We start from the raw sequence: 24,746 nt of genomic DNA, 5'->3' as shown, positions 1-24,746 counted from the left end.
AAATTAATTCAATTCACTCATCCATGCAGCCAGTGGCGATGAAGTTTTAATTGAAACATGCAATGTATCAGACCTTTATTAGTTACTACCAGATAAACACGCAGATTCAGTTCCAATGTCTTCAGTACTTTCCTTCTGACCAGGCCCGAATTCCATCGACCTCTACTGTAGGTCTACAGGTGATAAATCTAGTAGCCAGTGGCATAGGCACATATAAATTCATCATCCTTGAGCAGTATCAGCAAAAGGTGCAGAGTTCTGTACACAGTATAAGCATGGGCTGGGAAGGCAAGACAGTCAGTCTCTGAAATGTCTTCCTCTTGTGGTCCTGGTTTCTTGACACCCATAATCAAAATCAACCTGAATTCAACAGATACTCCTTGACTAGATGTCCTCAGATGCTCAGTGGTCTAGCAGCGCCTCCAGCATTCTGCCACTGCTTGTGATGGCTGTCGTCACCACAATGAACTTCAGACCTACGAGACAGAAATCATGGTGAATTATGAAACTATGTTGTTTTTATTACAAAGAGAGGTTATTTTCATTGTATAGGTGTGTTTCAATTTCTACTGGCTTTTTAAACAGTGGCCGTTGCCAGTGTATCTTTAAAATCTTCTTACCTAGCCAAATCTGCTATGGAGTGTACATTAGAAAATGATGCAAATTGCAAGTGTTATTGTGTAAAGCATGTCATGTGAAGTTGAGGAGAACTAGAGTGATTGTTTTTTCTTGTACTTGAGAATTTAGTGTGCTGGAACAGTGATACTCCCTGTTCTTCTTATCTCTGTAACCCTGTTAAATAGACACTGCCTGTAAGAGAATTCATCCGATTCTCACAGACTGTTTGTGGTTCATTTTGTGTGTTTCTGATCCTTCTGCAGAAGACTAATAAACGTATTACTAATATCAAATTATAAGACTGATCTTGCATAAGACTGGTTATTATCAGATTTCCACAACAAACGTCTGAAGAATGTATGTGTGGGTGCATATTTGTGTCAATGGACTAATGCTCAGGAATCTGATAGACAGAATTGGATTGGATGGACATGGAAGTGAATATTCAGTTGAGAGTCCTTGGTACCTTTCTCCTTGCCCAGGAACCGCAGGGCTGCGATCTCAGAGTATGTGCAACCACCTAGGAACATGACTAAGATGATCCGCTGGGCATCAGTCTTGACTCTGGCCTCCCCACCATTGCTTCCAGCTGGAAAGCAGAGCAGAGGGCACGGCATTACTGCATTACCAACTAATGATATTCACTCTGACAAATGTCATGAATGGTTTATTGTAGGGCATCCAACTATCATTTCAGTTCCACTGTTACTGTACGGTGTGTAAAGGAATGTAGAGGATGTCGTCGTAAAGGACGATTTCACTGCATGTGGACAGCTGGAACTCATGACCTCCATGCCAGCAAATTTTACACCCCTGAGTGGAATGTTAGGCACTGCATTTGAGACAGTTTAGCAACAGTAACGTGGACTCCTGGTAAGTAAAGCTAAGATAATAAGAATAGGCTTGCTTGAAAGAGTAGAGTCGCAAGTTCTGAAAATACTACTTATGAGTGGAACAACGTTGGGCAGTGGGTTATATAGCTCATGACCAGGGTGGAGTTGAGCTACTCCCCTGCTCAATCGTTGCCTGCCTAAAGGCTTGATTGTAGGTGTTTCATAAACTTGGATGTATGCATCTAGTTCCCCTATATGTGGGCTGTGTCTCATAAAGTGACCGATGGAGAACTTTACAGCAACAGCGAAGCCTGAGAGTCTGACACTCACCAGTGACTGCAAATTCATGGCCATTTATCATTCGAGTGACCTCTTCCAATCCCGTCCAACCATCCCGCTCCAACACCTGTGAAAGGCCACCAAAGGTTGTTCACATCCTAAATGTGATGGTTTTTCTAATGTTCTCATGATGACTTGGTCTTAAGCTAAGGCACTGTGCTAACACCGACCTGCTCAACCAGTTTACAGCTAAGAGGGACATAAGCACCACTGAAGATGTAGGCCATGTCTTTGGGTACTCGCAGGTCATATTCCTCATCCGACTTTGGTACCTTGGGACATGGAACAAATCAATATTAATGGAAAGGAACTGTGTCATATTCATGATAAGTTTATGAATTAATTAGGATGAACAGCAGAAAAAAATTATATGACCTGTGAAAAGTTCTACGTACCAGAGTCAGCCTTTTGCTCAGCGCTCGGAAATTGCTTTTTTTTGCCAAAGAGGAAAATGTTTCACTGAGCTTTCCTGCATTAAGAAATAATTTGAATATGGAATGACAAAATATTCTCCTTTACTAAAACCAGAGTGCTACTTCTAACTTCTAACTTCTAACTTCGAAACTATTAAAGTTAACTATTAACTTCTGAATAACTAAAATAATCATACACAATATAGAAATGAATATTACCAGCTGTCCTGTCATTGACCAGTTTGCCCACTTTACTTTCCATTACTGTCAGTGTCTCTCCTGGCTGCTGCTCCACCAGAATCCCAAGCTGCCGCAGGTTTGCAAACGTCAATAAGTGTTCTATGCCATAACTCTGAAAGAGAGGATGAGGGGAATAAGAAAGAGAGAGAGAGAGAGAGAGAGAGAGAGAGACATTGAAACACTTCCCAAAATGTAAAACAAATCCTGAACCACTTCCTTGGGTCCTCTGGTAACAATACTCACTTGAAGGAACTGTGCTTTAAGGGACCGATAATCCTTAGGGAGCAGACCTGGAAAACAAAACACCAAAAATGTAATTGATCATTCTTCGGACTAATTCAACATATTTTTTTCTTGATACTGACAAAACTCACCATTTTCTGTTATAGATAACAGACAAAGAAGCCTCAGACTTTCAATCATTTTCACCTACAGCAACAGGGGGAGAAAAGTTGAGCTGAACATCACATTCAGTGACTCAATACCACATGCATCGGCTTGAGTTAGAATAATTGGGTCATCAAAACAGTGCGCTGCAATGTGAATGAAAGCATAAAACAAACATTTGTAACGACTAACCTGTCTATTGATGTGCTCCTCAATGAAGGCAATACATTCACGAACTTCAAAACCTTCAAGTAAAGCTATGGGATACCAGGATGACAGGAAATTAATCAACATATGCTCAAACACCTTTAAAAAGTATGAACCAAAATGGATAGTATGAAATAAGTATATTCTGCCCTTACAGTGCTCTGTTTTCAGGAGCTCCTGAAAATCTTGCTTTGTTTTCTTTTTCATCATAGACTCACTTGCTCCAATATCTTTAGAAGACATCGGTTGATCGTTACCATCCATTTTACATTTGAAAACATAAATAAAATTAATATTTGCATTACATATTTGCACGTACTACCAATCCAGAAATCAGACACAGGAGCATAAAATTATAACTAAAAAAGCTTTATTGTTAAAAAGAAACTCACGCAGGCTGAGGAGCCGATGTTCCTGTTTCAAGCCTTTCAGCTCCTCAGAAACAAACGTCTTCATCTGTTTTATGTCCATACCACTGCGTTTCTACAAAACACCAAGCCATTATTAGATTGGATGGTGTGGATCTTTTAAAACATCATGGGCATGATACTTTCAACTTCAAGAACTTCACTTTTAGCACTTACATTATTGCAAAATCACTGAGATGAGAGCCATGCAGTATACTATTCTATACATAACTTACATCATATGCAGTTTGGAGGTTTCGTGCCTTCTGACTTAGAAAGCCAAACACATTGGAGAAATGTTCATTCCTGATCTCATTAAACACCTAGAAAATAAATGAGGAGTGTTAATGGACCTGGCATCTTGTTTCAATGCCTAGACCTCTTCAAATGTGACCCATTTACCAACCTTATCCTGAGAGTTCAGCATCACTTTAATACTTTTGTCAGAGGAAGTGACATCAGGGCCAAACTCCACACTTCCTAGAGACCATAACAAAGAATCATACTCACTTACACAGAAAATCAAAACGGTTTGAATTCCATGTCTGGTAAAAACAAGAAACTGCTAGATTGATTTAAAATAGGTCATCAATACATCCACTAGCCTATAATCTCTTACCACATTTAATTCTAAAGATGTCATCCACAAGACCTTCATAGACAACTTGTGAACAAAGAGGTGTAACAAAGTCCACATCTGCACAAAAAAATAGAGAATGAGGAAACAAGAGCAAATGTAATGCCCATTAAGCAGAATCACATGAATAATGATACTGTAAGAGATTACAAAAGAGAAAACACCTTAAAACTTCAAACAGAAGGAATACATTTTTCCATACCTCTGTCAATCAGAAAAACATTTCCGATGTCTGGTTTCTGAGACTTCTGTTCCCCCTCCTCCAGCAATTCCCTCCAAGACTCATAGGCCATCTACAGCAACGTACACACACACACACACACACACACACACACACACACACACACACACACAGACACACACACCTTGTTGTTTTTCATTCACAATGTTAGTCATGTGTGTAAATGAAAAAAGATATTAATACTTTACTCCTGTGTCACTGTATTTGCACAAAATGCTACAGTAATCATCCATACGTTGCAATAGTACCATAACAAGTTTCCATGCACCAAAAGTAAACTGCCTACAAACGTTTTAATATCAATATTAATGTTTTGATATTAAAGGCTCACCTTGGCACATCGGCCAATCCCATACACCTTGTTGAAGGGACCATAGAGAGAGTGCAGCAGGTGCAGAGCACTTCCTGCGGTCGTCACCCATCGCTGGTCTCCTTCCTGTGAAGAAAACATGGGTGATAATAAACATTCAGTTAAGATGGGTAAGAGTATAACTCGCACTGTTTGAATACAAGGGAACACATTTGGAGAAGTGTTATGATGAGCAAATATTAATTTGGTATGTTACACTACCAAAAAGTTGTCTCTGAAGAATTCTGGAAGCTCCATACTGATGATGTCATCGTCCAGTGGCAGGAGATAAAAAGCCCATTCATCTGTTGTCACATCTGAACAGAAAAGGCAGGGTGTTTTACAAACATAGGATATTATATATTATTGGTAATTGGTAGTCATACATACCCAGTGTTCTGTGAATATGATGTGACATAAATATGTCATGGTCATGTATACAGTATATATGTCACCCAATATTCACAGAACACTGGGTATGTATGACTTCCAATTACAGTGTGTAAATAGATGAACAAAATACTTTACTATAAAATCTATATACCGCTTCACGTACACATATTGTATAAATCCAGCATATGTATATATATGTATTTCATACACGTACCCCCATAGACTCCCTGTTCTTCAAGAACTGTTTCGCAAACATAAAACTAGAAGAAATGGCACAAGGATACAATCTTAGCCTTCAGAGAAAAAGCTCAACATCATTAAGACCATTAAAATCATCAGACCATTAAAATCATTGAGTTATAAAAGAGGGAGAACTAGAGTTGAAGACGCTTGTATTTTACCTTTTGTGGAGTAAATATGATCTTATATCTCCTGAATCTTCCTACTGCCTTGTCTGCATTGACAATATCTAAAAAGAATAAGAGAAATATCTATTGAAGATTATGCAGTGCAACAAATCTGATCTGCAATGTAGATTCAAACTGTATTGAAAAATGCTTACCACAAACCCATTTAACAGTCTGTACTCGTGGCCTTATGAGGAAGCATAGCCTATAGACAATGGGGAAACAAGACAGTGAAACGTAGACAGCATCATAGACAGTAAAACACAGAGTGAAGCCGTTCATTTGTACTTAAAATGCTAAAAGCTGAAGACGGGGGAAATATATCTTACTGATCTGAAGTACTGACGATCGGCTTGTGTTCAACTTTGTACAGCTTGTCTACTTCGTGTTGCTGCAAAAAGCCAAAAGTGTATAACTCTAACATTAAAAGCTTTCAGTTAAGAGATAAATATTTTCTTAAAATGTAAATACAAAGACAACTTCTGGAAGCCCCTAGGTCTAATAACATAATGACACTAGATAAGACCTACCTTTAACGTGGTGACATTAGCGATACGATCCAGAGGGCTCATTAAGTCTGCTTCAATAAACAGGTCTTTTTTGCCTGGTAGCTTTGGACAAATAAATACATTAAAAAACATAAAGTCAAACATATATAGTAGGCTACTGTCACATCTGTACACTACACAGATTTGAGAGCAACGGGTAATTTACCTGTGTGTATTTTGAAAAAGAGCAATGTCCTAATTCAGTATCATTTACGGTCATTTTTGCAGTTACAAGTTACATTACATACATAGGAGAAACGATTTATTCACAAATGGAAGGCTACCTGTTCCAGCAGATAGATGAGCTGATCTCTCGCCAGTCTCTTGAGCAAAGAGAAGTCTGGTAGGTCAGGAGCGTCTCTCCAGCCCGTGTGTGCCATTGGTTAAGTGATGGGACTTTACAACAAATGTCTGCAATCGAGCACTGTAAATATTATAATACGAACAGACTACTGAAGTGAAATGTCACTGTTATCTTGTAATTGTGCAACCATTGTCGAGCAACTTAAACGTTTACCTGCTTAGGATGCGCTTCTGTAGATAACTCGATGCTTACATTTGACAAGTCTGTCGACTAAGTAGTTGCCGGTGTATGAATATGGTATAAGAGCTACTATTCATTCGATTTTATCTCTATCACAATACCATCGTACTGACACAAAACATTTATGAACAGGCTAGGTTTGCTACCTAGCTGTCAGCTTGCTAACTCATCAGCTGTCATGGCAGGACAATAACAGCGTTATAATGTCACAATATTAGATAAGTTCTTACTTATGTGTGACAAACGTATGCAAACTAAAAGGATGTATACTAATGATGTGATTCAGATTCGGTTAATAAATAGGGATGAATAGCCTACCGTGCTTCCTTGATCTCACAGACGGAGAACTAACCTATTGCAGGGATTTGTATCTATCCGGAAACGTTTTTATGTGACATGTAGTTTTACCGCAAAAGAAGCAAGAAGCTTGGAAGTTCTGACCTAGAAAGTTGTACATCTTTGGTTCAGTGTGCGTTGAGTATGCCACCTTGATTTATAGATCATACGATCATGTATACGTTGTTTCACTGGCCTAGGTAGTAATGTGTAATGTTGAGTGTTGTTGTTATACGCTACCGGTAACTTTGATTGACAGTTCAACAAACGTACTCTGTCTCTCTTTCCTATCGTAGATTTGTGACTTTGCCGCTGCAGACTCTTTGTCATTCAATTACTTCAGTATGAATTCAGAAGCTGTACTTTTACTAGAAACAGTCAATTTTGCTGCTGGCAAACATCGTAATCAACGCCGCATGGATCCAGAAGAGACACCTTATATAAATCATCCAATCGGTATGCTATCCATTATCTGTCATCATCAGTCATGTTGATGTTTGTCCATATAGGCTACTGTATACCAAGCTAACATGATGTTTTTTAGGAGTGGCAAGAATCTTGAGCCATGAAGGAGGAATTACAGATATTGTCGTTTTGCAGGTAGGCCTATCTTCAGCTACGATTATTGTCTAACAATATTATAAAGAGAAAACAGGGATGCAATGTTTGTCATTAATATTCTGCTGGATTTTTTTGTTGTTACAGGCAGCATTGTTACATGACACAGTGGAGGACACAGACACTACTATCGATGAGTTGGAGTCCGTTTTTGGACCAACTGTTGCCAGGATTGTCGAGGAGGTAACAGACGACAAATCTCTGCCGAAGCAAGAGCGAAAACGTCTGCAGGTGGAGCACGCACCCCACCGCAGCCAACAGGCTAAACTTGTCAAACTGGCCGATAAGCTTTACAACCTTAGGGACCTCAACCGGTGTACGCCCAAAGGTCAGTAGCCACTGTTATGCTGCAGTGAATAAAACACTTTTTTTGCGGGTTTGAAATCACAGTTGTTTCGCTGTCCCATTGTTCCTAGGTTGGTCGGCGGAGAGGGTGCAGCAGTACTTTGAGTGGGCAGCACAGGTAGTTAAAGGGCTCCGCGGCACCAACTCTGCTCTGGAGGATTTACTAGATCAACTCTTTAGGGAAAGATCTGTTCAGATTTAACTTATAGGCAACCTATTTGTGGTTTTCTTGGTCAATTTTTTCTTGTTATACTTTTACCAATAAAAATGGATATTGGTTGAAATGGTAAGCCTTTGTTCTTTGTTTGTTGGTGTTTGGTAGGTTTAAAGGACAGTTCTGCACGGCATGTGATTATTAAAACAGTCTTTGTCTCTGAGCTCGATTATGTTTATTTATGAATGCCAAGAACTAACAGCCCCATGCTATCACAAAGACTGTGAACAGATCATTGTTGACGTAAATTTGTTTGGTTTTGTATACATTTATGTTATGTTTTTGACTATAACAGAGATTTATTTTTGTACAAGAAATAAGTTAAATGTAATAAATAAAAAAAAAGTTATTTCTTCAAAACGTTTTTGTTGTGATTTTTTTAATACTTTGCATCGGGATTCAGAAAGTGTCAACTGAGTACCATTGATATAGCCTGGATACCAGCCCGAACCCCGCCCACAACATTTTTGGTCTGGGAGATTCGGTCTGGCTCTGTGCTAGTTGGGAGAGAGTATCATCGGTCGGATAATACCGTACCAATCAAATTGTCAGGGCGGGCTTTATACGATGATGGACAGATGATCAAGCGGTAGATTCGAAATCCTCCCAAGATGGCGGCGTATTGGGAGCCTCTTAGTGGGACATATTTTATGTGAATTATGCTATCTACACAACTTTTTTATGTCTACATTGACATATTCTGACTAGAATTATGAGTATGACATCGTCAGGCTACCATTGATACATTCATAATAAAAAGAGCACTTACTAGGGCTGAACGATTAATCGCATTTGTGATTAAATCACGATATGGTAAAACACGATGTTCTAACTGCAACGTCCGCGATTACAACGTGGTATTAAAAAAACAGTGATAAAAGCAGCATAACGGATCAATTGCTAATCGCTAACGAGATGCTAGTGGCTCAAACTAGCAAAATCTCTTGAAATGTGCTTACTTTGACACTATGACCAACTAGTTAGTCAACAACTGTCCTAACACAGTCAGACATCAAGCAAGTGCAACACAAGACGGCAAATAAGCTACTTACTAGTTCGGCAGACAATAAAAACCGGGCAGCTTCAGGCACACATACATAACACAGTCATTTGCCTATGGACCCTGGTATGGCAATGGCACAGAGGCGATTCTCCATATTAAAAGTCATTTTAGCGCTCCAATTTTTTCCAAAGCTGTTATTTTAAGATAAAACTGCTTATCCTAACCATCCCCCTGAAGTACAATTACTGCAGAATGCCACTTTAAAATGTGCATGCCTTGTGTTTATACTTGACTTTGATTTGTTTCTGTAATGAGCAGTTAAATAAAAATGTAAAATGTGGGAAAGAATATTTGACACTAAATGTATCTAATATTGTGTTGGTCATATTTAAATCATCAGTAAGTTTTGTTGGGAAAAAAGATGATAAAATGAAAAAAAAATCGCATATCGAATCGCAATCGCAATATGTTGGGGAAAAATCGCAATTAGATTATTTTATCAAATCGTTCAGCCCTAACTAATACTGACATTATTCATTCATTCTCATTGGTTAATGGAGAAGGAACATATATACTGCCAGAGGTTTTAGAGGGAACATAATCATATCCGGTCCTATGAACGCATGACGCATTTCCCGTCTTGGAAACGAACGAGACGACGGGGTAGTTGCATTCAACTGTCTCGATAAAACATACTTTCTACCCTTAAAACTCGACAATTCATTAGCTCAAGATGTCTGGACAAAACGCTCTCAACATGAAGCAGCCGCCAATTCAGTCAACGGCTGGAGCCGTACCCATCCGAAATGAAAAAGGTAACATTAACAATTCTAAATGGTTAGCTATATGGCTGACGATGCTACTATTAGCCAACAACCCAACGATAACAACTCGTCTTGGAACTCTTTTCTAAAGTGGTAATGATTTTACGGCTCCTTAGCGAGCGAAAATAACACAATGTTAATTATGACTGCAGTAGATAAAGTATCAAATCATCTGTATGTGCCCTGGCATCTGAAATAATACATGTTTTACATGATGTGTAACTTACGTCTATGTTGGCTCAACCATCTTAAGCAAGTCAGACAACTTGCTATGTTGACAAGCCATTCACTAAGCTTTATGACTTTTTTGAAATACAGCAAGTATCAGGTTAGATGGATAGTGTACTCCCCAGAATACATTTTCATGTGACTGAACACCATAACTCAAGACCTAGGAACTATATTTATTCTGATAGCTACTATGCACAGAACGAGCACAGGATTTTTGTGTCAACGAATTTTAATTGAATATAAAGTGCGGTCAGCCTGCTTATGAAAACAGATCCTTAATGTCTTCTCTTTTCTCTGTAACTAGGCGAGATCTCAATGGAAAAGGTAAAAGTGAAGCGTTATGTATCTGGAAAGCGTCCTGACTACGCTCCCATGGAGTCCTCCGATGAGGAAGAGGAGGACTTTCAGTTTGTGAAGAAGGGTAAAGATGCCGAGCCTGAGATGGAGATGGAGGAGGAGGATGTATCGGATCCCCGTCTGAAGCGTCTGTTGAACCGCGTTTCTGAGGACGTGGAGGAAAGGTCTGCTATGTTTGGAAAAACTGTCTCACTTAAGCTCTAACTTATACGCCGCGTATGTCTTTGAAAAAATCATGGAGAACATTTAGAAAAGCTGCTCATCGCAAAAAAAATTGAAAGTGTTGTTTAAATTCCACTTATGGTGAACATGGAGCCCACGCCAGTGTGTATGTTTTACACAAAGTTGCGTTCTGTTCCGAATAAGGCTGTCAATTCCAGGTGTGTTTTGGTTTGTCAGTTGACACACACATTTGTTCAATCGAGGTTTTCTGTGTGTTCCTCAGACTGGCGCGCCACAGACAGATTGCAGAACCAGAGCTGGTGGCCGAGAGCAGCGAGGACTCTGATGAAGGCACCTGGCACCCGGAGCGTGAAGAGAGCAGTGAGGAAGAAGAGGAAGAGGAGGAGGTGGATGATGAGGTGAGTGTAGGAGAGAGCAGATAAGAAGCTATTTTGAAATTGATAATGTGGCATTGGGTAAGCCTGACTGTCATGACTGTTAACAGAATACAAATGTGTCTAAAATTGAGTGATGAGGAAAGTCTTTTGGTGTGGATTATTAACCTTTTGCTTCTCTTTTAGGAAATTGAGCGGCGTCGTGCTATGATGCGTAATCGTGCTCAGGATAGGAAGATCGAGGAGATGGAGGTGATGGAGGTGGAGGAGGAGGGGAAGTCCGGCGAGGAATCCGTTTCCGAGTCAGAGTATGAGGAGTACACAGACAGCGAGGACGAGGCTGAGCCTCGTCTCAAACCAGTCTTCATCCGCAAGTCAGTACACCGTCCACTTGCCTACATTAGTCGAAAATGTTGCAGTGTCAAAGATTGTGTTCTTCGTCAGAACAACTGAACTTTTAAATAGATGTTTTACTCAAGCACCAGCATTTTGACACACCACCAGTTCTGTATCAGCCTCTTCTCATTGAATTAGTGAGGACCTCTGACTCCTCAGTTGTCTCCCTCCCAGAAAATGTTTGTCATAGGTGTCATGATTTAAAGAAACTACCATGAAGTCACACAGTTGACACTACAGTGTGCATAACCTGTGTGGTTGTTTGTGTGTGTGTGTCGCAGGAAGGACCGTGTGACGGTGGCTGAGCGTGAGGCAGAGGAGCTGAAGCAGAAGGAGCTGGAAGTGGAGGCCAAGAGGGTGGCGGAGGAAAGGCGGCGTTACACACTCAAGATCGTGGAGGAGGAGGCCAAGAAGGAGTTTGAGGAAAACCGGCGCACCCTCCTCGCCCTCGACGCCCTGGACACGGATGATGAGAACGAGGAGGAAGAGTACGAAGCATGGAAGGTGCGCGAGCTGAAGCGCATCAAACGCGACCGTGAGGCCAGAGAACAGTGAGTGCCGTCCCTCTCTTATGTTCCTGAAAGATCATCATGTGGTGCTTTTATGTCAGGCTAGTGACTTGTAGCTTGTAGTGGGAATGTGCGCCTCTTGGGCATACAGGTCAAAGGCTGCCAAGTATGAATTGCTGGCTTCAAACGGATTATTAATATTATGTTGTTATGGTATTCTGTTATCAACAATTGGTGAATTATGTGATGGCTGACAGTTTTCATTAGAGTATTAACTACCGACGGGGGAGGCAAATGAGTGAACAGGGAATGTGACTGAAATAAAGACTTGCCACTGACACATGCATTCTAACTGACAGAATCGAGAAAGACAAGGCAGAGATCGATAGGTTCCACAGCATGACGGAGGAGGAACGCAGAGCGGAGCTACGCAACAACGGCAAAACCGTCACCAACAAGGCCAGCAAGGGCAAATACAAGTTCCTGCAGAAGTACTACCACAGAGGAGCCTTTTTCATGGTGAGTCGCCACACACTTACGCACTCTCGGGCTACATGAGAAGTCTTCAGTCTTACTGAACTGAGAGGCACCATATTGTGCTGTCAGTGTGTAACATCAATGCGGACATTGCCTGAATTATCTTTGAGCTAATATGCAGTCTTTGTTTTCAAGAGTCTCTTTTTCTCACATTTATCTGATGTATTTTGCCTGTGCACAGGATGAAGAGGAGGATGTTTTCAAGAGGGACTTCAGCGCTCCTACTTTGGAGGACCACTTCAACAAGACCATTCTTCCCAAAGTCATGCAGGTATGACATTCTTTTTCATGTCACATTTTACCATGCTTTCCCACTGGCATCTAATACAGTTCATGAATGTAATATCACAGCATGGGTGTCTTGTGGATTCAGACATGGACAAAATGTGTGTATTGATAAACTTTTAACAATTTTGTTTTCAGGTCAAGAACTTTGGGCGCTCAGGACGCACTAAATACACTCATCTGGTGGATCAAGACACAACGTCGTTCGATTCAGCCTGGGCCCAAGAAAGTGCTCAGAACACCAAGTTCTTCAAACAGAAGGCTGGGGGCGTGAGAGACGTGTTCGACCGGCCAACCGTGCAGAAGAGGAAAACCTAGGTTCCCAAACCTGTAGCTCAAACAGACTGTTAATAAAAATGTCCCTTACTGTGCGTGCTGTCCCACGGACATGATCGTTGTCCTTTGGGGATGTGGAGAGGCTGTGTAAAAACTGCACCCTTCCAGAGGATGGAGGGTTTTTCATTTTAAGGAATGACCTGGGCCAAATTTCTCATTGACCATCGCAGTAGATTGCTGAACTTTAAACACTTTTGTATCAGGTTTTAGTATCATAGTGTTTGAAAAGGAAGCTGGCCAAGGAAATGTGGGGACTTGTACAGTGACATAAATTGAAATGGCTACAGGCAGCTTTACTGTATTGTTTTATCCATTTTTGTTTTATTTTTAGAGTGTGATTTTTGTATCATGCTGTTCAGCCTCTTTGTACAATGTGTTACTCCTAACTGGTAATAAATTACCCAACCCCCTTACATTTTTATGGCCGCTTGATAGTGTTACGTTCTCTAAAGCTCATGTGACCAAAGCGTAGCACGAGTGAACACAAGTGGCAGCTAACAAGGTTGGTGTTTCAGAAGAATCCTTCCTTTTAAAAAGTCACTTTTATTACAGAATCAAATACAAGGGGGGTGAGCTGTGGAATGGAGATTGTCACTGGATGTTGGAGATGAGTAACAGCAGAGAGGTTGGATACAAAGCATCTTCAGTGTCTGGCTGTGACGCGTTGCAATGGTGATCCAGTGGGGCTTCAGTTGGTCAGGGCAATCAAGGCCTCAACCACGTTCCCCATGTGTTCCCGTAAGCTACGCTCAGCAACGCCTCGTGGAATCTCCATCTCGCCCATCTGTGAACAACATTGTCATTCATCATTTTTGCGCCTTTTTATATTAATATTTATTTTATATAGGACATTCACTTTCAGTCTTCATATGCGTTTACAAGTGTATTTTGTCATTGTATAGAACATCTCAAAAATGAAAAGCTTAATTTCAGAACTTTTAACATTGACATATTGATGCTGTAGTGAAAGGAAGAGAATCTGATTTGGTTTTGTGGTTGTTGGTATTTGAGCTCAACGGTCAGTGATATTGCACCCCTTCCTTACGTGATTGGCTGGAATAATTTATTGCTCAGTCCAAGCCACTGTTTCCCCATTTCCAGAGCCAGGATTGTGTATTAACACCTTTGAGTGCTGAACGGACAGCGGGTGGACCGTGAGGCACAATTTGCGGAATCTGACCAAGTCTACAGAATGTCAAAGATCCATCAATCACTGAATACTTACAATGAGTTCTACGTCCTCTTTTTTAATTGTGACTTTGGCCAGTTCTTTTTCCCTGGAAAACAACACAACCAATAGTTACAATCATCATTCTCACACTGTATGCTTTGCTGAGTATGGTCCTGCTTTGAACTTTCAGACTACTTCATCTTGTTGGCAAATGACAAGTACAATTAAATGTCTGATGTGTCAACACAGGTACAAACTACAAAAAGTGACAATGGTCTTTAAGAATGTACCACCTAGTCACACTGACAATTCAGATCCATATTCATGGGTTGGATATGAACATTTTATCACAGGACAAATGCTTGAAAAGGAAGTCGAGGCCCACCGTTCTTGCTTTGCTTTCTGTTCTCTGGATCTTCTATCACCAATTACGGACATTGCCTTCGGGGAGAAAAGAATAAACACGGTCAACTTCAGTGATTAAACAATTAAGCGGAGATAGTATCATAGTCTGTTAATTGCTTGCCACATTAATCAAGTTTATTACACGAATATGGAATTAAGAAATGTTGAGTTACAAAAGATTGGTGTCTTTTAGTTCGGCCAAGAAGAAATCCCATTATGATTAAAAATCACCGATTGACAACTAATGTTAACATCAGTGACTTAAGAGGCAGAAAAAACAACCACTGAGGGTACAACTGTAATATTATTCAAAAATAAAAAAGAATTCAGCATAATACAAAATAATAATAAGCCATAGGTATAAAACTCTTTTTAATTCCATGGGCCAAACGTATGTTTCACACAGAGAGAAGCCTATAATGACGATACATTCTCAATTAAACGTGCGTTAGCCTACTTAGCAAGCTAATTTATTTGAACCCCTAACGGACACACTTCACTGGTGGTGTCGCGACAGACAATAAAACCGGAATGTTTTGTTGTATATCTACTCACAACAAAACATGAATTGTTTGTTGTCTTTAATTACTCCAAGCATAAATTCGGCAAAACAATATGTAGTGGAGCTAGCCATGTTAGCTCGCTGCCGGTGGGCCTCACGCCAGAGGAACCCGCATGTTCCATCTTATCCTCACCGTTTCCAAATCGGAACTTGATATTTCTTTTTCTTCGGCATAATCAGTAACCCTTTCCAAATCAGCAGCTCCGCTATCATGTTTTCGTGGCTTTTCTGCTGGTTTGCCAGTACAATTGTCCTCGGCTTCCAGGTCCAAATCGACATCTCCCTCAGCGGCCATGTTTGCCTGATGATTCCGGAACGAAAAAGGACCACCTGCTTGCGTTTGACATGTACTCGGGGCTCTATACATGTAACACACATTAGGCAGGGTCCTCACATTTGGCAGCGACAGGGACAGTGTTTACCTCCTTGCCGCATAGGATCTGTTGATCATAGAGATACACAACAAAATACTTTATCGTGAGGCCCTGTTGATCATTTAAAATACTCTAAATAATCACAAAATCCAAGATATTGGAGCTTCATAATTAGCACTAGAGGGTAAAATACAGGAGTTTGGAGCACCAATGAAACATAAATGAAAAGACAAATATCTAGGCCTACTTATTTGTAGGATCTTAAATTTCCCTTGGATTAATAAAGTATCCATCGAGCTCTATCTATACATAGTATATTGGCTTGGGTTGCGAATTGTTCATGCTGTTTTCCCTAAAAGCGACCTCTGGTGGCATAAGAACGAAAGTTTCCTGAGCAGCCTATTAGGCCCAGTGAAAGGGTGAAATAACCTTCAATGAACGAATCGACAGCTACAACACGCAGTAATTGCTACAGTGTCATTTTTGTCCTCTAAATTGGGGATATTGAAGGTTTGTGGGTGGAGAAACGGTCTGTGATGTTCCAGTGGTCATTTATCACCAAAAGATGGAGTGCAAATTTGAACTTTTTCAAGAACAGCTGTTTATTTGTTCTTGTTTGGTTATAGCTAGAGATGTATAAAGACCTCTGTATTCAAAATAATCCACATGAGATGCATTTATTTAGGGAATAAATTTGTCTGCATACATTCACTTCTAATTTGCCGTGTTGTCTTATTAAGTCATGGTCTTTGGTGGCAGCCCCTATTTTAGTCATTAAGAGGCTTAACTTCTAACAAATTACTTCTACTCTGTTCCGTCTTTCTCTTTCTCTCTCTCTCTCTCTCTCTCTCTCTCTCTCTCTCTCTCTCTCTCTCTGTCTCTCTCTGGAGGGTTCCCCGCCTACAATGCGGCTAATCACTGAACCTGACATTAATCGGATTGGAAAAGTAAGTAACATCCTTCCCTGGTGGCTTCCTCACACCTGACCGTTTGCTCTAACTCGTATTATTTTTTTCAAAGCATTATTTAATCGCGTGAGATGCGTGATTTGACCGCTTCTATGAGGAATGGTACCTGGGCGAGATATGTACTGCCGCGGTCCAACCATTAACCCTTTCATCCTCCTGTACGATTGAATGTCTCGTTATGAGGAACATTAGTTGAAGATCAATGGGTTTCCGTCCCTCCTCCTAAACTACGGTCGTCTGGGAAGTGATGTGTCGCTGCTGTTGGGGGCAGGTAAGAAGAGATCTTGCGGCAGTCTAATGCCATATTCTAATAGTCTACTTATGGAGTATGGAAAACAAGCTGAAATCATGACCGCGAATATGTGAGATAAGATTTATTGTTTTGGCCAGAGATCGCTAGCAAGCTCCAATTCACAATAATGGATATAGCCTACAGGTTGCAGCAGAAGAATAAAGTTATGCCGTCGCAAAGAGTGCTACTCGTGTGAAGTTTTTCAGTCTGTAAAACGGTACCGGTAAGCTGAGTGTAAATATTTGCAGGCTAGATAGTTCTCAGTGTTTGTTTATGACTGCAGGCTGATGCTCAAACTGCCTTCTGAAGGTACTTTTTTTTTTTTTAACAAAACGACGAGCTTATAGTTGACGGTTGCCGGCACGCCTGTGTCAATATTATTGTGTGTGATCTCTTTTCAAGTAGATGTCAGTGGGGCTGTAATTGAAACAAAACGTGCATTTTCACGTGTTATATGTGCAGGAACATGTTTTTGCCTGAATGCTCTAGTTTACTGATGCAAACAGTGGGCCAATACTAGGGGCCTGTTTTATTCTTTCTTTTTTGGAATTTGTTTAGGCATAAAATAAAATAAAATATATGAATGAGAACTATTTAGCCATTGAATTACCCTTTTTCAGTTTTACGTCGCATGTTTTCCCCCTGGCTGCCCTTGAGTCTGATGTGGGCATAGATTGAATGGTGTGAATGGAGCAGTGAGGGGGGTGAGGGGTATCTGTATTGTATATGGAAAATTATGCCTGGATCCAAACAGAGCAGTACTGTCCTGCATTCACACACAATGCTCCTAATTATCTCCCGGGAAAGGGCCTCCAGTCGACCAGTGTGTACTGTGTGTGTGTGTGTGTGTGTGTGTGTGTGTGTGTGTGTGTGTGTGTGTGTGTGTGTGTGTGCGATAGAGAGAGAGAGAGAGAGTGAGTGAGAGAGAATGTTGGTGGGGTTGTGTGTGTTTGTGTCGATTGAGAGTCCTTGGGGTTGCGGTGTGCGGTATACCTCTGAGAGTGAAAGTCTCTCTCTCTCTCTCTCTCTCTCTCTCTCTCTCTCTCTCTCTCTCTCCATGTGTGTGTGTTGTAAGCAGTACACACTTACAAATCTTGGTGAAGATTACACATCTAAGGTCAATCAAACAGTCCTGGAGGTGCTGCCAAATCTCTAAAAGGTGTTTGGGATAAGTTGGCTAGCATGACCTCCTAGGATGACCCGACTATGCACTATTGATAGATTGTTTGTCTATCTAAATATAACCAGGATACACAAGCAGCCCAGTCCAGAGCTGTTACCCATGGCTTTGCAATCCAATTTATGTCACTGTTTTCCATGAAGGAATTTAAAATATGTGCAGATTACTGGCAGTATAGAACACATCATCACACTGGTGGCAGTGCTCATGAAATGCATATTTTACATACATTAAATTGGTGCCCAAGTGGTTTGACAATCACTGGATATCCTGCACTATCATACGATGTTGATGTATAGAGCTATACATGAACAGTTGTTGTCTCTTAATAGTAAGGGGCTTTTAAAGATGCAATCTGTAATTCCGTTTCGGTTTTGCGAAAGGTTGTTGATATTTTAACTAAAAAAGCCAATCCAATTACATCACTCCCTTTCATGCTGCTGAAGCACCATTTTGATTGGCTGTGATTTTTTATGGCTGGTTCCAAGCCACTGTGTTTTCTTGCATGTACAGGGCCAGGACTGTGTACAAACACTGTCTGAACAGCTTGAGGGCCGCGAGGTGCAATTCACTGACACTGTCACAAACTGACAAAAAAAGTGTATGGGATTAGAATTGCACAGTGTTCCTCTTAAGCAACACTACAACAATTTGACACTTTTTGAGGTATGGTTTATAGGCAACTAGTTTGGGTACCATCCTCAAATTCGTTGATAGCATATGATCTTGTGCAGGACAGATAAACACCTGTGTCTTTCCCACTAGCCATCCAGGATATGCCCTATGTAGTTCTGTGTTTCGGGCTGGAACACCCTGCAAAAGTGGAAGAAAAGCTTTCACAGCATGACATTGCCAGCTATAATAAACTTTAATAATAAACTTTATTACAGACTCAAGGCCCACATGGAAGATGTACAATACATATAATCAATAAATTACATATAAATATACATACATGCATACAATCATAAATACATATAAATACACAAGGAAAGAAGGGCTAAAAAAAGGCACTTATGCCAGTGTTCCCAGATCTTAGATGTGTACTTGACAGATCTGCGGCCAGGGTCTGTCATCAGATCAATTATAACATTTGAAGAGCGGTCCAGCCGACACATAAACTTAGAAGTAAGGTTCCTCAACAAGGCCATGAAGGTGGTTAGACCCATATTACAGAACAGCTGACTGGCTCTCCTGGGTTTCTTCAGGAGTATCCTAGGCTACTTTCAATTTACGCAAGCTCTCCTTCTTGTAATTCACCCAGAGTGGAGCTGTATAGAGAGGGGTGCAGTAGGCTCTAAACAAGTTAATTTTTACATCATATGTACAGTGGTGGAATTTTCTTACCAACATGTTAGCTTGGACATAGAGCAATGTCCTCTGTCTAAACATGTCAGCATCATCCTCCAACGTGTCTGTGATAATGTGCCCTAAGTATTTGGTACTATTGGACACCCCCAGAGCTTGCCCAGAAAGATGAAAGGCAGGAAACTTAATATCCATGTCCTCCTTAGTTCTACAGACCATTACCACGCTCTTCTTGGCATTGTATTTAACATCAAAATCGACCCCATAATTAGTGCAGATGTTAAGCGGCTGTTGAAACCCACCTGTACTCGGGGATAGTAAAGCTAGGTTGTCTGCATACATAAAGTGGTTGCCCAGGGAATCACCTATCATACAACCTGTACTGCATTCCCCCAGCTGCCTGGAAAGGTCGTCCATATAGATATTGAAAAAGATACTGCACTATACTGCCAAAAGACACCAGTTAGTGTGTTGGCAAGCTTTTATCTGTGCCAACTGGGCTGTTGGTGGTGTTTTTGCATGCCTTTTAGGTAGTTAGCCTAACTAACTATTAAGTTCCATTAAGATACAATTTTCACTAAGAAAACACTTATGTCTCAATGTATTAACACATTACTCAACATATACATTTTATAGGTATTATGCAATTCCTGGAAAATTACCCTGTTATCTTGACTTTAGTACTCCTTGGTGTAGTTCCACACACTCTCAAACACGTTTGATAGGAGACATGTCTATAGCAGTAGGACAGTAGAACTTCAGCAGAACCATCCAGTTAATGTTTTTATTTTTATCAACAAAAAACCCAGTTTGTGGTTTCAGGGTAGTCTGCACAATGAACGATTGAAGTTTCAGCTGGGTTTTAAGCTGAAGTTAGCCATCACCTGCTACAAGGGATGCTCACCCTCACTGAGGAATGCCACTGACTGCCACTGACTGGCCTTACGACTGCATATCACAACAGAAACCTTCTCTTATACTTAAGGCCTCTGCAGTGGTTTTCAGAACTTGAGCAGTGAGCACACCACCTGCATTTACCCCTCTGTATCCCGAGGCCTCTAGACAGATCAACTACAACGCCAGTTAATTAACCCACTGAGCAAACACTGGCTCTTAAGAAGAATATGTCCATGTCTGACAATAGTTCTGTCCAGAACAGAACAGAACACATGGTTTGATATCAGAGAACATGCTGTGTTTTCTGAGTGACCCTTGAGTGACCCGTGAGTGACCCTTAGGTGACCTTTGTTCCATCATTTGTTCCATGTTATTTAGCATCTCAAAGCATCTTGTTTTTTAGGGTTGGAGTTGATGTAATTCAGTTTTTATTTTTTATATTTTGAATCAGTATCAGTGTGCACGTGGTCCTGTCTGACTGACTCATGTCTCATGTGACTTTAGACTCCTCACCCCTGTATTGGCATGGACTGACAGTTATATACATTATATCGTAGTATATTTTGCCATTGGTTCCTCAAAGCATTCAGTTTAAAGACACATACATACAATGCACTGCAATACTCAGTGAATAGAATATGCCCATGACTGATGACTACTATAATCCTGACCCTTACGTTAGGACACTGTGACGGACCGAGCCTCGGTTGCCGTCAAAATTTGTGGGTTTGGCCCGGAAGCTCAGAGACAGAGTGAGGGTTCAGATTAAAGGTTTATTATGCTTCCAAATATTCTTAGAACTGCTTGGCCTCTCAGTCAGAGGACAAAAAGCAGCAGTCTCCAGTCATATTACCTGCTCAGCCTCTCGTTAGGCAGAGGACAAAAAACAGCAGTACAAAACACTATTAACACAATGCTAAGCCTCTAAATGGGGAAGAGGACACAAATGCAGCATTACATAGATCAATTAAAAATACCTGCTAAGCCTCTAAATGGGGTAGAGGTCAAAAATCAGCAGTCACCACAAAGGTCCACATACAAGACTAGACTAACTGAACAATGAATATATAAATCTGGCGGCCAGCACCATTTTTACACACGGGGGGAAGACACAAACACTAAACAAACACAATGACAAGACGGACCCAAGACACGAACATAGTATTCCTTCACAATTATAAACCACATAATTCACTATGTAATAAATAATGTTTCAAAAGGACGTAAACCTAACCACTTTATCCAGGTGGTCTGGCCCATACCATTGTTTGTGTCCCCTCTGCCAGTCTAGGCAATAAGCAATCACCCATCAGGTGGATCCAATTGCAATCAGTCGTTTGAGTGTTTGTGTGTGCGTGTGTGTGCAATCCATGTCTGTTGGGGTGCGCTAGTGGTTGGAGAGATGGGGAGAAGTGCGATTTCATGTGCGGTCGCACCACGACCGTCACAGACACTTAAAAATAGTCGGATCTAAGTGAACAGATGGATTTTTTATTACATTTACATTTACATTTAGTCCTTTAGCAGACACTTCTATCCAAAGCGACGTACAAATGAGACCTTGAGATACCCTTCGATGATATTTTGCCTTCGATGACTGTTGTTTTTGCAAGAGGCATCTGAAAGCCTCTTACTTTTAGGAAAAGTGTGTGTTTGTGTGTGGACCTCTGGACGGATGAAGGGAGAAACTGAGGTGAATGAGGATCAGTCCCCAGGATAGGTCCTGACTGACCATCTGTCTCATTTTCTGTCTAGGAATTTCTTTTGTCCATTAAAGATTTTTCATAATAATTTTTTTTTGCTACTTGCTTTGCATCACAAAAGTAACAGTAGTCAAACTACATTTACCCTCTGTAAGCTTGCAACACAAATTCCACAAAAGTGAGGAAGTTTTTCTAAGATTTTCATTCTTTACTTACTTTCAAGTTTAAAGGTGCAATACATAGTTTTTGTTTAAAATCCTAATGGTTTCTGCATCTTGATCCCTTGTTTCAGGTATGTGTTTTTGTACATTTTAAAGGCAAAAAGATGCACAGAATACACAGGAATATTGGAAAACAACTTCGAAACACACTTTTGTGGAATTTGTATCATACCTACAAAATTAAATCAAAATGGCAGTCAACTAAAATTAAATAAAATAATGATATATAAGTCCTGATATATTCTCACTTCAGCACTGACTGTGTGCTGCAAGAGGTGAAATAATGTGTGAATAATTATCGAAACATTAGTAACTCGTGATGGATATTCATGATGATATATGAATTACTCTGTACTTTAGCTGTTCTTTCCATGCCTACTCTAGTGTAAGCCATGATGCTGTATGCTTGAGGATTTGCTGCCGATGGAGTGTTTGTGCACTTGGAGGTTTGGCGATAATGGGGAGATAATGATTAATATGGATCATCTCTATGTGACGACTATGTGACATCTGCATGTGGCCTATAGGTCTTGTTTGACCGCTATAGGAAGCTCAGTGTGCTATTTTTAGTATCTGTCTGATATTTAGATGCTGCACATTTGAGCATGCGTGTTATAAAGTCTGCATGTATGTGAGTACATCCCAGTGTGTTCTTATGTGTGTATATGTGGGTGCTCTGTCGTGTGTGTGTCTGTGTGTGTGTGTGTGTGTGTGTGCCTTCCCATTCGTGCATGTGTAAGTGCACGCAATTTTCACGTTACGTATATCTTGCGAAACCAGGGCTGCGGTCAGGCCAGCGCAAGTGGAAGAGTGCAGCTCCTGACGTCTGGATTAGTTGGCCAGACGGCCTGAAGGTCACTCGGGCTGAGAGGCACGCACGTTCACAACCCCTCAGTAATCCTACCGACCGACCAACACCACTCACTCGCTGACCCACATCCCAGCCCGAAGCACAGGGGACCTCACGGCCACATTAACTTGCTCTGGTCTAATACTTAAACCCCCCTTTAGACTGAACCGGCTAAACAGTTCTTCTAAAGCGCGCCTTTGGAGCAATCCATTGTTTTCTGTTTCACCCACACTGGCTACTAGTTATTCTGAACAACCACCAAACAACCTCTTTTGGCATGACTGTAAAGTATTAGGCTTTCGTGCATTTACGATTGAACTAAATGAATAACTTCTCCTTTCATTTTGATGCAAGAATTTGGAGGCAGTGAATCAGATATACAGTATATATTGGAATTTCCTGCTTTAGGGTTTTAGCCCTTATGGAACTTGCAAGTGAAAGAACTGTTTGGGGTGGCAGAACATTTCGGGTCAGGATTGATGTGATCAAACAAATGCCACAGGATGCCAAAGGGTTGAAGAAAAACCCTTTAAGATCTTTCTGTGGGGACAAGAAATTATTCACAGAATGTACCTCAACACTGGGCCTTAAGAAACTTGGTCTCCCTCCATTGCAGTTCCCCATAAGTGGGCGTTGAGAGCCAGGCCTACATAACTAATGTCTTGAGTCTGGGTTTGAGCTGGTGACAAGGGTGATGGCCCCTGCTCCTGCAGATGTGCCAGTGCCCATGTGTGCCAATACTGGATGACGCCGGCCGGCCGGCCTGTTTCTAGGTTATGGCTGGCTGTCTGTAACCTGCGGATTACACATGTGTCCTCTTTCCGTTACAAGCTTCAACAGGACGGAAGTGGAAGAGCAGAAAAAGATGACGAACACTGAAGGGGAGAGAGGTAGCGGGAGATGAAATGAGGGTGTGTGTTGGGGTGTGTCGGCATCCTTTCACCATGAACACACACGGGGGGGGGGGGGGAAAGCCCACAACATTGCATGTAATTCCATTATTTTTACTAAAGCGATTAGGCCTTGTGGCCAATCCTATTGGGAGGAGGGAGGGTGCGGGTGAAGGCCGGCCTGTCTCGGCTCGAGGCGAGAGAGCAGAGGAGCCTGGGGGAGGGAAGGGGAGGGGAGGGGGGGACAGATGGGTGAACACATGGTATGCTCCTCCTCATCCCCTCCACACTCTCTCTTCATCCAATCTCTCTCTCGCAGTGTCCCTCCCTCCCCTCTGATGGGCTAATCTTCCTGGGGGAAAGAGAGGGGGGGAGGGGGGAGGGTTAGCCTCCTGGGCATGCACCCTGTCATTCTCTCTCTTTCGAACTCACACACACACACACACACACACACACACACACACTACACACACACTGGACGAGCTGGATTGCACCACAGGGTAAAAGTGTGTTCTCCCACGATGGGTATACGTCCGCTGTGAATGTGTGTGTGCGTTTTCTCTCTATGGGGAGTAATGTGCGTGTCGTAACCGCCGGCGATCCTTGCTGGACTGACAACGTTTAACCTGCGGAAGAGACCTGTTGAAACCGATTGGCTGACGACGTACTTCTCGAAAGGAAGGAAGTTTCTCGAGCACTGAGGAGATACCTGGCTACTTGACCTACATGATTGTATCTCCATTCATCCGAGACGTCGACCTGTATCTGTTATGATCAGGACTGTATTGCATGGGAACTCATTAGGCAGGATCTG

The 24,746-nt window shown here is 41.4% G+C and overlaps 4 protein-coding genes across 7 annotated transcripts; 2 read left to right on the top strand and 2 right to left on the bottom strand.

The window, feature by feature from the left end:
* Positions 1-78: 78 nt before the first annotated feature.
* On the bottom strand, positions 79-6,900 carry vps33b (VPS33B late endosome and lysosome associated). 3 transcript variants are annotated; one of them, XM_080843627.1, is made up of 24 exons: positions 6,882-6,900; positions 6,304-6,430; positions 6,002-6,082; positions 5,801-5,862; positions 5,627-5,676; positions 5,466-5,533; positions 5,279-5,324; positions 4,894-4,988; positions 4,654-4,758; positions 4,284-4,374; positions 4,064-4,141; positions 3,851-3,924; positions 3,681-3,767; positions 3,430-3,520; positions 3,193-3,267; positions 3,023-3,087; positions 2,818-2,872; positions 2,687-2,733; positions 2,423-2,555; positions 2,186-2,259; positions 1,961-2,062; positions 1,782-1,857; positions 1,085-1,207; positions 79-476 (listed from the first exon to the last, which is right to left on the bottom strand). In XM_080843627.1, exons 2-24 carry the CDS (start codon positions 6,397-6,399, stop codon positions 403-405), a joined length of 1,848 nt encoding a protein of 615 aa, XP_080699753.1. In that variant the 5' UTR covers positions 6,400-6,430; positions 6,882-6,900; the 3' UTR covers positions 79-402. The 3 variants fall into 3 exon arrangements, with proteins under 3 accessions (XP_080699753.1, XP_080699751.1, XP_080699752.1); XM_080843625.1 differs by lacking the exon at positions 6,882-6,900 and adding an exon at positions 6,537-6,677 and having other exon boundaries at positions 6,304-6,443; XM_080843626.1 differs by lacking the exon at positions 6,882-6,900 and adding an exon at positions 6,537-6,648.
* A 61-nt stretch (positions 6,901-6,961) lies between these two features.
* hddc3 (HD domain containing 3) lies at positions 6,962-8,417 on the top strand. Of its 2 annotated transcripts, XM_080843332.1 has the most exons (5): positions 6,962-7,032; positions 7,196-7,355; positions 7,444-7,499; positions 7,605-7,845; positions 7,934-8,417. In XM_080843332.1, the coding sequence occupies exons 2-5, from the start codon at positions 7,244-7,246 to the stop codon at positions 8,062-8,064; spliced, it is 540 nt and encodes a 179-aa protein (XP_080699458.1). In that variant the 5' UTR covers positions 6,962-7,032; positions 7,196-7,243; the 3' UTR covers positions 8,065-8,417. The 2 variants fall into 2 exon arrangements, with proteins under 2 accessions (XP_080699458.1, XP_080699459.1); XM_080843333.1 differs by lacking the exon at positions 6,962-7,032 and having other exon boundaries at positions 7,148-7,355.
* A 1,303-nt stretch (positions 8,418-9,720) lies between these two features.
* mfap1 (microfibril associated protein 1) lies at positions 9,721-13,532 on the top strand. The gene is made up of 8 exons (XM_080843347.1): positions 9,721-9,894; positions 10,439-10,655; positions 10,937-11,072; positions 11,235-11,422; positions 11,726-11,995; positions 12,313-12,472; positions 12,672-12,761; positions 12,914-13,532. The coding sequence occupies exons 1-8, from the start codon at positions 9,813-9,815 to the stop codon at positions 13,091-13,093; spliced, it is 1,323 nt and encodes a 440-aa protein (XP_080699473.1). The 5' UTR covers positions 9,721-9,812; the 3' UTR covers positions 13,094-13,532.
* An 82-nt stretch (positions 13,533-13,614) lies between these two features.
* hypk (huntingtin interacting protein K) lies at positions 13,615-15,565 on the bottom strand. Its single transcript, XM_080843348.1, has 4 exons — positions 15,383-15,565; positions 14,668-14,723; positions 14,337-14,388; positions 13,615-13,895 (listed from the first exon to the last, which is right to left on the bottom strand). The coding sequence occupies exons 1-4, from the start codon at positions 15,542-15,544 to the stop codon at positions 13,800-13,802; spliced, it is 366 nt and encodes a 121-aa protein (XP_080699474.1). The 5' UTR covers positions 15,545-15,565; the 3' UTR covers positions 13,615-13,799.
* Between the last annotated feature and the right edge of the window lie 9,181 nt (positions 15,566-24,746).

This window comes from Sprattus sprattus (genome assembly GCF_963457725.1).
Source record: "Sprattus sprattus genome assembly, chromosome: 8".
Lineage (NCBI taxonomy): Eukaryota > Metazoa > Chordata > Actinopteri > Clupeiformes > Clupeidae > Sprattus > Sprattus sprattus.
This window is presented reverse-complemented; position numbering and strand designations above follow the sequence as displayed.

What these genes read in the sequence shown, in the direction of transcription:
- vps33b (XM_080843627.1), bottom strand. Translation starts at nt 6,399, where the DNA reads ATGGCACACACGGGCTGGAGAGACGCTCCTGACCTACCAGACTTCTCT. An exon ending in AGAACAGGGAGTCTATGGGG is followed by an intron (nt 4,989 to 5,278) that starts GTACGTGTATGA and finishes TTTTCTGTTCAG; the next exon opens with ATGTGACAACAGATGAATGG. An exon ending in TGCTGAACTCTCAGGATAAG is followed by an intron (nt 3,768 to 3,850) that starts GTTGGTAAATGG and finishes TTTATTTTCTAG; the next exon opens with GTGTTTAATGAGATCAGGAA.
- hddc3 (XM_080843332.1), top strand. Translation starts at nt 7,244, where the DNA reads ATGAATTCAGAAGCTGTACTTTTACTAGAAACAGTCAATTTTGCTGCT. An exon ending in TTATATAAATCATCCAATCG is followed by an intron (nt 7,356 to 7,443) that starts GTATGCTATCCA and finishes GATGTTTTTTAG; the next exon opens with GAGTGGCAAGAATCTTGAGC. An exon ending in CAACCGGTGTACGCCCAAAG is followed by an intron (nt 7,846 to 7,933) that starts GTCAGTAGCCAC and finishes CATTGTTCCTAG; the next exon opens with GTTGGTCGGCGGAGAGGGTG.
- mfap1 (XM_080843347.1), top strand. Translation starts at nt 9,813, where the DNA reads ATGTCTGGACAAAACGCTCTCAACATGAAGCAGCCGCCAATTCAGTCA. An exon ending in TCTGAGGACGTGGAGGAAAG is followed by an intron (nt 10,656 to 10,936) that starts GTCTGCTATGTT and finishes TGTGTTCCTCAG; the next exon opens with ACTGGCGCGCCACAGACAGA. An exon ending in ACAGAGGAGCCTTTTTCATG is followed by an intron (nt 12,473 to 12,671) that starts GTGAGTCGCCAC and finishes GCCTGTGCACAG; the next exon opens with GATGAAGAGGAGGATGTTTT.
- hypk (XM_080843348.1), bottom strand. Translation starts at nt 15,544, where the DNA reads ATGGCCGCTGAGGGAGATGTCGATTTGGACCTGGAAGCCGAGGACAAT. An exon ending in CAGAAAGCAAAGCAAGAACG is followed by an intron (nt 14,389 to 14,667) that starts GTGGGCCTCGAC and finishes GTTGTTTTCCAG; the next exon opens with GGAAAAAGAACTGGCCAAAG. An exon ending in AAGAGGACGTAGAACTCATT is followed by an intron (nt 13,896 to 14,336) that starts GTAAGTATTCAG and finishes TGTTGTTCACAG; the next exon opens with ATGGGCGAGATGGAGATTCC.